General features: G+C 42.4%; 1 protein-coding gene across 2 annotated transcripts; it reads right to left on the minus strand.

Annotated features, from left to right (window-relative positions):
- Positions 1–2,319: 2,319 nt before the first annotated feature.
- On the minus strand, positions 2,320–7,759 carry Gm10376 (predicted gene 10376). 2 transcript variants are annotated; one of them, NM_001384185.1, is made up of 5 exons: positions 7,684–7,759; positions 6,564–6,720; positions 5,319–5,450; positions 4,485–4,658; positions 2,320–2,668 (listed from the first exon to the last, which is right to left on the minus strand). In NM_001384185.1, the coding sequence occupies exons 1-5, from the start codon at positions 7,697–7,699 to the stop codon at positions 2,638–2,640; spliced, it is 510 nt and encodes a 169-aa protein (NP_001371114.1). In that variant the 5' UTR covers positions 7,700–7,759; the 3' UTR covers positions 2,320–2,637. The 2 variants fall into 2 exon arrangements, with proteins under 2 accessions (NP_001371114.1, XP_034952848.1); XM_035096957.1 differs by lacking the exons at positions 2,320–2,668; positions 4,485–4,658 and having other exon boundaries at positions 5,277–5,450; positions 7,684–7,753.
- Between the last annotated feature and the right edge of the window lie 4,128 nt (positions 7,760–11,887).

Raw genomic sequence — 11,887 nt, forward strand, 5'->3', positions numbered from 1 at the left:
CCGAATGGCTGAGAAACACCTGAAAAAATGTTCAGCATCCTTAATCATCAGGGAAATGCAAATCAAAACAACCCTGAGATTCCATCTCACACCAGTCAGAATGGCTAGATTCAAAAATTCAGGTGACAGCAGATGCCGGCGAGGATGTGGAGAAAGAGGAACACTCCTCCACTGTTGGTGGGACTGCAAGCTTGTACAACCACTCTGGAAATCAGTCTGGCGGTTTCTCAGAAAATTGGACATGGTACTATAGGAGGAACCCGCAATACCTCTCCTGGGCATATATCCAGAAGATGTTCCAACTAGTAAGAAAGAAACATGCTCCACTATGTTCATAGCAGCCTTATTTATAATAGCCAGAAGCTGGAAAAAATCCAGATGCCCCTCAACAGAGGAATGGATACAAAAAATGTGGTACATTTACACAGTGGAGTACTACTTAGCTATTAAAAAGAATGAATTTATTAATTTCCTAGGCAAATGGTTGGATGTGGAGGGCATTATGCTGAGTGAGGTAACCCAATCACAAAAGAACTCAAATGATATGTACTCACTGATAAGTGGATATTAGCCCAGAAACCCAGAATACCCAAGATATAAGTTACAATTTGCAAAACACACGAAACTCAAGAAGAACGAAGACCAAAGTGTGGACACTTTGCCCCTTCTTAGAATTGGGAACAAAACACCCATGGAAGGAGTTACAGAGACAAAGTTTGGAGCTGAGACGAAAGTATGGACCATCTAGAGACTGCCATATCCAGAGATGCATCCCATAATCAGCCTCCAAACTCTGACACCATTGCATACACTAGCAAGATTGTGCTGATAGGACCCTGATATATCTGTCTCTAGTGAGACTACGCCGGGGCCTAGCAAATAAATAAGTAGATGCTCACAGTCAGTTAATGGATGGATCACAGGGCCCCCAATGGAGGAGCTAAAGAAAATACTCAAGGAGCTAAAGGGATCTGCAACCCTATAGGTGGAACAGCATTATGAACTAACCAGGACCCCGGAGCTCTTGACTCTAGCTGCATATGAATTAAAAGATGGCTTAGTCGGCCATCACTGGAAAGAGAGGCCCATTGGACTTGCAAACTTTATATGCCCCAGTACAGAGGAACGCCAGGGCCAAAAAGTGGAAGTGGGTGGGTAGAGGGGTGGAGGGGTGGGTATGGGGGACTTTTGGGATAGTATTGAAAATGTAAATGTGGAAAATACCTAATTAAAAGAAAGATGTGCATGGTAAAAATGAAGTTTAATTTTATGAAAGGACCAAATAATGGCTTGCCCAACTTGAGAACCATGCCAAGAAATGGAAACACACCCCCCGACATAGTTAATGATATTCTTCTATATGTGCAGCCATGGATCTAGCATTACTATCTTTAGAGAGAGAGCCGTCACTCAGCAGCTTCTGGAAACAGAGGCAGAGGCTTGGGGAATTTTGTGGAAGAGGGAGAGGCAGGGTTGAAGAAGCCACAGTGGTCAAGGACACCACATGATAACCTACAGATTCAACTAATCTGAGCCCATAGTAACTCATAGAGAATGAACTGTGGACCAGAGAATATGTAAGGGATGGACCTAGGCCCTCTCCACATATGTAACAGTTTCATAGCTTGGTCTTCTTGTGGGAATCCTAAAACTAGAGAAGAGACTGTCTCCAACAATATTGCCTAACTTTGGATCCTCTTGTCTTGATTGTCATGATTTATCTATCCTGAAAAGACAAAGATGCACCTAGGTGTACTGCAACTTGATAATGCAAGGCTGGTTGTTATTCATAGGAGGCTGCCTCAATTCTGAGGAGAAGATTAGGAAGGGTGGTGTACTGGCTAGTTTTGTGTCAACTTGACACAGCTGGAGTTATCACAGAGAAAGGAGCTTCAGTTGAGGAAATGCCTCCATGAGATCCAACTGTAAGGCATTTTCTCAATTAGTGATCAAGGGGGAAAGGCCCTTGTGGGTGGGACCATCTCAGGGCTGGTAGTCTTGGTTCTATAAGAAAGCAGGCTGAGCAAGCCAGGTGACGCAAGCCAGTAAAGAACATCCCTCCATGGCCTCTGCATCAGCTCCTGCTTCCTGACCTGCATGAGTTCCAGTCCTGACTTCCTTGGTGATGAACAGCAGTATGGAAGTGTAAGCCGAATAAAGCCTTTCCTCCCCAACTTGCTTCTTGGTCATGATGTTTGTGCAGGAATAAAAACCCTGACTAAGACAGGTGGATAGCAGGGAGCCACTGGAAAGAGGGATTGTGAAGTGAGGAGTGTGAAGCTGAGATCTGGATATAAATAGTTATTTAACATTGATAATAATTTTAAAACCTTAATTTTTATTGATGATGAGATGTTAATAAATTCTTCCTCATACCTTTCTAATGCTAGTGAAACAAACTGACTAATACATAACAAACATATTCAGTTCCATTAGAAGAAGACATTTTTTTTTTCTTTTTAAGAGAGACATTCCCCTTAGATTCACATAAAGTCCATTATTTAAGTTGTTGTTTTTGGTCCTGTTGTTGCTCTTCCAGTGGGCAATCATTATTCACCAAGTGCAGAGAAGGAACACAAAGCCTTAGCCAGCGTTTTTGATTCTCAGGCACATGGATTTGACATAACAGCCTCCTCTTTACTTCCAGGTACCACAATTATTTGTTTTCCTACAAATAGAATCAAAACAGATAAGTATTTTTGAGTCTACAAATTTTGGAATATCAGACTTTACACCATTTTTTGTCGTCTTTAGTTCTAGTGACCTAGGTGGATAGGCATGATGATGGGCTACTATGTTTGAGGTTTTTCCAATGCAATATGAACAGACAGAGTACTATTCTCATTAAAGATTTCCTCTATTACCATTTAAGATGTTTAATGACCAAGCAAATGTATGAATATTTATAGACACCATTACATACATATATGTACAGAGACACACAATTGCATCCCTTCAAAGACACATGCACACACACATACAAAAAGAGTACATGAGTACACACTTGTATAATGAAGCAACTACAACAAGAACCTACCATTACTGAAATACAAAACACACATGTTAACACCATTGGACAAAAGGACACACACACACACAAAAGTACATACACACACACACACACAGACACACACACACACACACACATAGAAACACAAACTCCTCTATGAAAATACTGCTATGTTTCAGAACGTTTACTGTCACTTCAGGAATTAATGTGACCTAAGATGTGTACAAGTCTCTTAGACTAACCCAGTTTCTGCTGCCCTGGCCTGTACTGATTTCCTTGTCAGGAACATTTTCCATGCAAGTACTTGCTGATTCTACAAGTATGGTATAAGCTCTGCACAGACAAGCTGGCACACAAGATTCAAGGTCCTAAGAAATAGGGTTCAAAGAACATCTTCCAGCCAGCTCAAATTTGAAATATATTCTGCTCCCTAAACCTACCTTGGCTATGTCTCAGAAGACCCTGGTAGCAGCAATAAAAACAGTTAACAATGGTTATTATACAGGAACATTTCAACATGTTGCAGTTCATGTGACATAAAAATCATCTCCAATGTCAGTCCAAAAGAGGCTAGTGAATTGATATGCAATGATTTTTCTGAAATGCAGCACTCTGAAAAACTCTGAGGGGGAATCTCTACTGAAGGAAAGCCAGGGCCATGATATACTAAGGAAAGCTACATCAAGAGAGGGATGCAGAGTAGGATTCTATAAATCCTCTTGGTGAAGCCAATCAGACATACCTTGAATTTCTAGGTGGTTAATTTAGTGCAAGAAAGTAAAAGAAGTCTTATTTTTATTTTTAAAATATGTATATTGTGGAACTTACTCTTTTTTACTAAAGACTTTAATTATAAAACATTAAAATTGGAGGCTGCCCTACTGTCCTAGGAGGGGACTGGACACAAGCCCCTCTGAGTGAGTTGCCATAAATCAGAACAGAGGACCTGGTTCCTAGATAATTCAGGAAGTGGCATCCTGAGGCACTCTCCATACCATAGAGCAAGAACGAGATGCTATAAGGGGTCCAGGATCTCCTCTGCCTTATAGTGGCCAACTAGAGGTGTCCAACTGGGAGGAGGAAGAGGAGGAGGAGGAGGAGGAGGAGGAGGAGGAGGAGGAGTAAAAGGAGGAGGTGGAAGAGGAGGAGTAGGAGGAAAAGGAAGAGGAAGAGGAGGAGGAGGAGGGAAAGGAGGAGGAGGAGGAAAAGGAGGAGGAGGAGGAGGAGGAGGAGGAGGAGGAGGAGGAGGAGGAGGAGGTGGAGGAGGAGGAGAGGGCATGGCAGTAATTAAATTTCTTGAAAAAATGTCAACTCCAGAGAAAGTCTTGGTAATGATCACAGAATTGTACAACAAGATGGGACATAGAAGAGAGCCTGCATAAGTTTCAGGATGTTACATAGGCTTGACTGTGTTTATGCTTAGACATTAGGGCAGCCTGCCCCTGATGCTTCATTGAGCCTACCTGCTGCTTGCCTGCTATATTCGTCTTTGATCTTCTGGCTGCCTTCTTTACATAGTATTTTTGTTTTTATGTTGCATTCTTCCAATGCAATCTGCTTCCTTAGCAGCTGTCTGTTCTCCTTCCACAACATCCTGACTTTGTGCTGGATGAGGTTAGATTCAATCAGGAGGTGGCAGTTCCTGCAGCTGAGCCACAAACAAAATATGGTGACTCCAGGCAGCATCCATCTTCCTCCCACTCCCACCCATCATGGGCCTTGATCCCCAGACAGCCCCAGACAAGTATCCAGATTGGCCATGGAGCATCACATAGAGGGAGGTCAAATCCAGAGGACAGCCACTTTCCAGAAAACCCAAAGTACTTCTGAAACCACTGACACCAACAGGGACTCATGTATCTCTCAGAAGAGAACATGGGGTCCATGTGTGCTTATATGTCTACAGTATTAAAAAACCACCTGTAGGTATATGGCAAAACTTCTCTAGGAGAGAAGAGACCCAAGCAGCACACAGTCTTTCTATGTTCCTCATGGAAACCTCATCTATGAATCTAATTTCAGAGCCCAAGAGGCTCAAGGTTGATTAATATTTCCATCATGGTGTAAACCTTTTCTATCTCAAGGATACTTAGTTGTAAAGGATAATGACTTGAGTGGCTCACAGACTCTACACACTTTCCCAAAATGAGTACAAGATGTTAAAATCTTAGAGTCTTGCTTTAAAGGAGGTAGGCTTCCTGCTAGAGAAAACAGTATAGAACCTGAGCCCTCACTTTGGTTCAAAGACATGGATGGGCAGACATATCCTCTGTCTAGTTCTTGAGTCATGACCATGTTAGACACTCACCAGTATAATTGATTTTCTTTAGTCAAATGCTGGCACTTGTACAAGGCCTCACTGATGTCCTGGGACATTCTCTTCAGGTCAGTCATCATCTGGTTATTTTGCATCTCAAGCATGAATGTCTCAAAGTTGGTCCTGTGGGAGGACATGGCCCAAGGAATAAATAATCCCGTGAACTAAGGATACAAGGATCATTTCAATTCAAGCTGAATCATGCACTCCCCCAACCAATGTATGCCACGACCTAGCTCCTTATTACTGGTTCCACTTTGTGCTTATTAAATTTATTACCCTTGGCCTGGGGCCAGTAGAGACAGAGAAGTAATGACAGGAAGCTCACCTGCTTCAGTTCACTGAAGGGGCTTGAAATAATAGATTAGCTCTCAAAGAACTTTCCTGGAACCTGGGTAACAGGCTTGGGACCATGTTAAATCTATATGACTCCCCTCCTGTTTTTAGACAAGGATTTGCCAATCCTTGGTTCTATTTTTACAAAAATTTCCAAAGGACATAATCATATCTACAGGGAAAAGCCTTCATAACATTTACCAGGTGATTCGAATGTAAGCACAGAAGTCAAGTCCTGTGCTGCTCAAAATGATCCTTCCTTGCTTCCTCACTGTTATTTCCTAGAAACTGTGTCAGGCAAAACATAATGACCTGTCACATTACATAGATTCTTCAGATGATAAGCAAACACACACACACACATACACACACACACACACACACACTTACACTCAATCAGAATGGCAAATAAATATAATGATGTGGCATTATCTGAGAGTATAATGAATAAAATTTGAGAAAAGTAGTGATTAACTGGAGCCAATCCAGTCATACTGAGAGGTAATATGTGGGACCAGGCAACTCCAGCTGTTGACAGGGTCAATTGCACCCAAATTACCTCCAGATCAATTTTAAAAGGATAGGCCATAAACACACAATACCTAGCAACTCCCCAACCTGTGCAAGCTTCTTTAAAGGCAGGATGAGAGCTCACATATTACTAACTTCATCCCCACACTGTGATTCATGCTAAAGGCTCTGATTAACTTTTGGAGGCATCAAAATTCTTGTGACCCCCATCTCACTCCTATCTGAACTTCAAGTTCTCTGTTGAAACTCCAATCAGGCAGAAGAGTTTGGATATGTGGACAGCCTGGAGTTGTAGCGTCTTGTTGTATGAGGGAATCAGGGCTTAACAGGAAGGGCCCAAGATAGTAAAGAAGTAGGCACAATGACTACCTGTCATTCAAATCCTTGTACTTGGCCAGGATTCCCTGGAGAATGTCTCTCTCATTTTTAATGTTCTGGAGATCTCTTTTGAGCTTCTCCAACCTCTTGATTCTTTTCTCATTCTCATCGATGTTGGGAGTTTGGGGTGATGCCTTCCTAAATGACCCTGTAGGTAGATAAACACTTAAACTTGTAGAGAAAATAAAGCAGGGAAAGCAGAAACCATGCATTGTCACACACAGAAGCCTGAGGAAGAAGAAAATCTAGAGACACTGTGAATCCCTGAAAGAGCAGGAAAGCTATCTTCAAGCTGGTCTCCTCAGCTAGGTCCCTGTTCCCATCCACCATCACTAAACATATGCCTGACAACCTATTGCATTCTCCAAGGACTGAAATGCATAATAAACTGCTCCAGAAAGAAGAATTGGAGGGCATTTTCAGTTCATATCTTACAACTTATTCCATCCCTCGTAGCACAAAACAAACTGACCATAAACACCAGCCCCTAACATCCCATGAGCCAACACCTTTCTAGACTTCTTATAGTGTGTGATGAGAGGTCATACACTACTACACTGACCACAGACTGTGAATCAGTGCACATCATATGTGTTCAATACCAAAATTTCTGAAACCTTGATACATGAGCAGGGGAATATACCTCTCTGTTCTTGGCACCCCATCCTTATGTAACCTAGAGGAAACTATATTAGGTCGAAGTGCTTCAACACACTTTCCTGAGAGCAACACTTTGTTATTCTCACAGAGCTGTTTCTTGAATAATTTTCCATTCCCAGGAAAATAAAGATCTCTCAGCAAATCAACTGCAGGCTTGTCAATTCCACACTGTCTGTAAAACTAATCATCAGATATTCCTGACTCTGGTTTAACCATTGAGGAATCTGAAGGATCCAGATCAAAGGCCATATTCCTGCAAGGACCAGCTCAAGCCCACATCCCCCAGGTAGCTCCCCCAACCTTGCCCAGGTCTCACTGTGCCTTCTCCATGACCAGTTCTTTCTTGCCCACTTTCAACATGATAGAGGGACAGTGTCCTTCTGCCTTGATCTGGTCTCTGTTTGTATTATATTCTCCCTCCAAAATACCCTGAGGAGCATGGACAACACACCTGCTTGGGAACCCATTAGGATCTGATGGAATCCCTCACAGGCAACTCTTGTTACCACAACACTGGTGACATCACTGAACATTCTAAGGTTCTCCTGGATACAAGAGATTGTCAAGGGAAATGACTATTGATGATGTCACTGGGAATGTCCATGGCTTACCTGCTTGCCAGCTTGCCCCATCTTGACCAGTTTTTGAAGTGCCCTTTCCTGGAGTCTCTCTTTTGACCCAGGGGTTAACTCTTGGCAACTTTTCCTTCCAAAACCAGACATTTCTCTCTGCTTCACTACAAGTCAAATGATTTGAATGGGGAGATTTTGTTAGAGCCATGGTATGGTTGGCTCATCTTTGATAGGATCTAAAGCTCTAGCATCTTTGGATGAGGGAGATTCTTCTTCAATATAAATCTAGTTCTGGGGTGTATTCATGTAACAGACAATCCTATTCCCCAGGAGGCCCTGTTTCCCAGAGGCCAAAAACATCCTCCTGCACCTTTATTTTTATGCAAATTGGATTATATTTTTTAGTGAGCACATACCTTGGAAGCACACATTGTTTCACTATATTGAGCCATGTGTTTTCATTAAATCTCTGTTTTACAACCCCATTTCTTTGCAAAGAAAACTCCCTTGTACTTGGCAATAGAGCAAGGCAGATACAGGGAGAGCATCAACTTGTAAATTTTACATCCATTCTTCAAAAGCTAAAATCCCACATTCTTCCTGTCTCTAAAACAACCACACAAAATAGGCATCTGTGAACAAAAGCCTACAGGGATATTGAATGGCTGCTCTATAGTCCCATTACCTATCCCTTCTCCAGTTCCTACTTTTTTGTGTCCTCAGTTCCAGGCCTGAGACTGTTCAGGATTGGATAATGATCCTGTATTCATAAGATGCTTAAGACTCAATATAATGGATAGGCGATGGATAGGGGATGGAAATGCCTCTGGCCCAGTGAAACCTCAATTTTAATGGATCCACCATTTCAGGAGGGGATCTGTTTGGCATTGACATCTATTCCTTCTGCCTTATTGACCTGGGTGTGCTGAGTGCATGCTAAAATGATACTTAAACTCACCAGTAAAATTGTGGAAAAATCATGTAAAGCCTTTCTAAATTGATTGTGTTGTCTTTGTCTACCATCTTGAGCTATGCAATATCACTATGACAAGGCTCCAAAGTGTCTGGGGGGATGGTGGGGTAGTCAGACGCCCACTCTGTCTCTCAGGTAGTCAGATGAATAGCCTTTAGGGAGAACTGTAGAACATGGGTAATGAAAAAGTAATAGTTATATTTTGGGTAGCTGATTATCTCTGAGCCTGGAAAGCAATGCAGCAGGCATTCCAATCAAATAGTATAGGGATGAATCCCTCCCTGTATTTGTGTACAATAGGCCCAAAGTAAGAATGAGGCCCATCCACCTTTTCCTGAACTCTACTGAGAGTTTTGTAGTGTTTCCATTCAAGAAAAATTCTTTACTTCCTGAGACCAGAACTCTTAAGTCTGCCTGCACCATGAAGTTTCCCATTTATCCATAAATCATTCACTGTTTATTGACAAGTTTTGTCTCTGAATTCCTTGCTATGGTTTGCCACAATTCAAAGCGACTGGAAAAACTGTTGGTCCAGTATCTGGAAGAGCTTTTCAGCTACTCTTTGAGAAGTTTCCTCTTCTGTTTTTTAATTTTTTTTTAGATATTTTCTTCATTTACATTTAAAATGCTATCCCTAAAGTTCCCTATACCTTCCCCCCGCCCTGCTCCCCTACCCACTCCCTCCCACTTCTTGGCCTAAAATCAGGGCAGCTGTTCTCAAGATAGGATATCGTTCCCAACCCTGTGGCTAGTCAGGTACCTCAGCACATACTGTAGTCCTGCTGGCTCAATATGGCATAAGTTAGCCAGCCATGCTGTGCTTGGAGGGGAATGTCAGCTAGTATCTGATGTGATGCATGGAGTTCCTGGATTCCCTGGTGAGTAGCACCACCAAGCTGTGATTGCCTGTGTCCAAGACAAAAGCAGTGAATGTCTGAGAACTTGAAATATGTCCAGGGGTATATTCTTTTCTTGATTTTTGCTATCAGACATCCATGGACCTTAAAGAAATACATCAAGGATGCAGTGTAGCAAAAGCTTACAGACATGGACTCCTCATAGAAGACCAAATGTGTGTGTGTGCCTGTGTGTGTGCCTGTGTGTGTGTGTCTGTGTGTGTGTGTGTCTGTGCTTGTGTTGCCCATGGGTCTATGCATCCTTGGAATCTGGAGTCTACAGTGGGGCCTGTTGCAAGGTGATGCTGTCTCCATGCACAGGGAACCCCACCTTAGTCAGCACTGCTCTTTGTCTATATGTTCACCTTGGTGGCACATTGAAATCCCGTGAGGATTATATATAGCCATCCTGATATTGAGTCTCCTCCCAGCAAATACTGATTTTTTTTTGCTCTGGGTAGCTGTGTAGCAATAAGAACCTACAACTGAGAATCTGTGTTCTGAAGATATATTTAAAAAAAAAAAAGTGGTAACAGGGTTGACGTGGGCCAGGACTTGTGGCACAGACTTCCTGGGAACATTTTAGAAGGGTACTCTTTCCTTCCAGGCCCATGAGGGAGGTCTTGAAGCCCTTGATCCCTTATTAAGGAACCCCAACCTGTGTTGTACTGGCATCAGGATACTTAGTTTAATAAGCACCAGAAGGTCTCAGTATATAGGAAGCAGAATGTGGCAGCCACTGCATGAGGGTAGTCCAGGACATAACCTGAATTCACATAATCCTTGGGGCCTGTGTCATGGAGTAGCTTCAGTGACTAGAAGAATGGGTCAGATTTATTTCCTATACTCAAAGCAGGCAGAAAAGGATGAAAGTCCTCCATGTAATATCAAATATATCCAGAAGAGGGTGCTAGATCCTCAGTACCCAAAGTATCCAGAAGATGGGATAAGACAGATTGCCATCCAGTACCAAAGTCATCCAGAGAGCATCTTAAGATCAAAGTCAGCTTGTGTTGTAGCCCTAGCAGCAAGGAGGAAGAAGCTGCATCCTGATGCCCTCTTCTGACAGTCAGAATGAAATTGAGGAACTCTTGCACAGCAGCTGCAACCTTGCCAAGTCCTGCTCTCTGTCACACAAATGCTTCCCAGAAGCACCAAGCTCCTGATTCCCATTACTGGAAGTCCAAGCTCAAGCCCACCTTCTGTAGGAAGCTCACTCTTTCATGCCCAGGATTCACAGTGACTTCCCCAGGACCATTAATTCTTGCTCTTTAACACTAAGACCAAAGGCCATCTGTGGCTGCCTCTTTCTGGTCTCGGTATGTTCATTGTTCTCTCCTCCAAGAGGCCTGCTCAGTTTTGTCAGCATGACTAAGCGGGAACCATAAAGGTAGTTAATGAATGCTCCAAGAGCAGTTGGAGTCACCATAACATTAGTAACATCACAGAAAATGCCAGGGCTCTCCAGGTTACAACACAACATCTAGGGAAGGGACTTCTGATGTCTCACAGGACAGCTCTTACCTTCCTGCTCAGTACCTCACCCAAATTGACCTGAAGTCAAAGTGCCTTTTCCAGAGAGTAGGATAGATTGCCTTTTGTTACTCAAAATATTAAAAGGTGTCTATCAATCACCTTCCAATGACAAACGTATCCAGAAGAGATCCTTTGGATCCCCATGCAAATACACATGAAATACCCAGACTCCAGAATAAGACACTAGACAATACACAACACATCTAGATAAAGTGTGATAGATCCCCTTGCAGTACTGAAACTATCCAGAAGAGGTTAATACACATCCAGCCAGTTTCTATGCTGTGACGACTGACCTGGACAGAATGGAAAATGTCACCACTAATGACCAAAGTATGGTTATGTTGGCCAGGTGTTCTGGAAGATTTCATGTGAGAATTGCAGCCCAGCTTGTTATTGCAGGAAAACAAAAACTGGAGCAAGGATTTGGTTCATGTCCTAAATCTTATTCTACAGTAAAAATTTAACAACACTAATACATATTAGCAATGACCAATAGCTATAAGGGAAGTAGTATTATACTCTAAGCATACATCAGTGAAATATAATAGTGTGTTAGCTTTTTAAATATGGAAAAGAAAATGCAGATGAAGGGGGAATTGTGTAGAATTGGAGAGATGAAAATAAGGCATCTGTTTTGAGGCATTTTCTAGAGATGCCTGAAGTAGCCAAGATCTG

Source organism: Mus musculus, chromosome 14, assembly GCF_000001635.26.
Source record: "Mus musculus strain C57BL/6J chromosome 14, GRCm38.p6 C57BL/6J".
Lineage (NCBI taxonomy): Eukaryota > Metazoa > Chordata > Mammalia > Rodentia > Muridae > Mus > Mus musculus.

What these genes read in the sequence shown, in the direction of transcription:
- Gm10376 (NM_001384185.1), bottom strand. An exon ending in AAAGAAAATCAATTATACTG is followed by an intron (nt 4,659 to 5,318) that starts GTGAGTGTCTAA and finishes TTTGTGGCTCAG; the next exon opens with CTGCAGGAACTGCCACCTCC. An exon ending in ATCAAAGACGAATATAGCAG is followed by an intron (nt 2,669 to 4,484) that starts GCAAGCAGCAGG and finishes TTCTATTTGTAG; the next exon opens with GAAAACAAATAATTGTGGTA.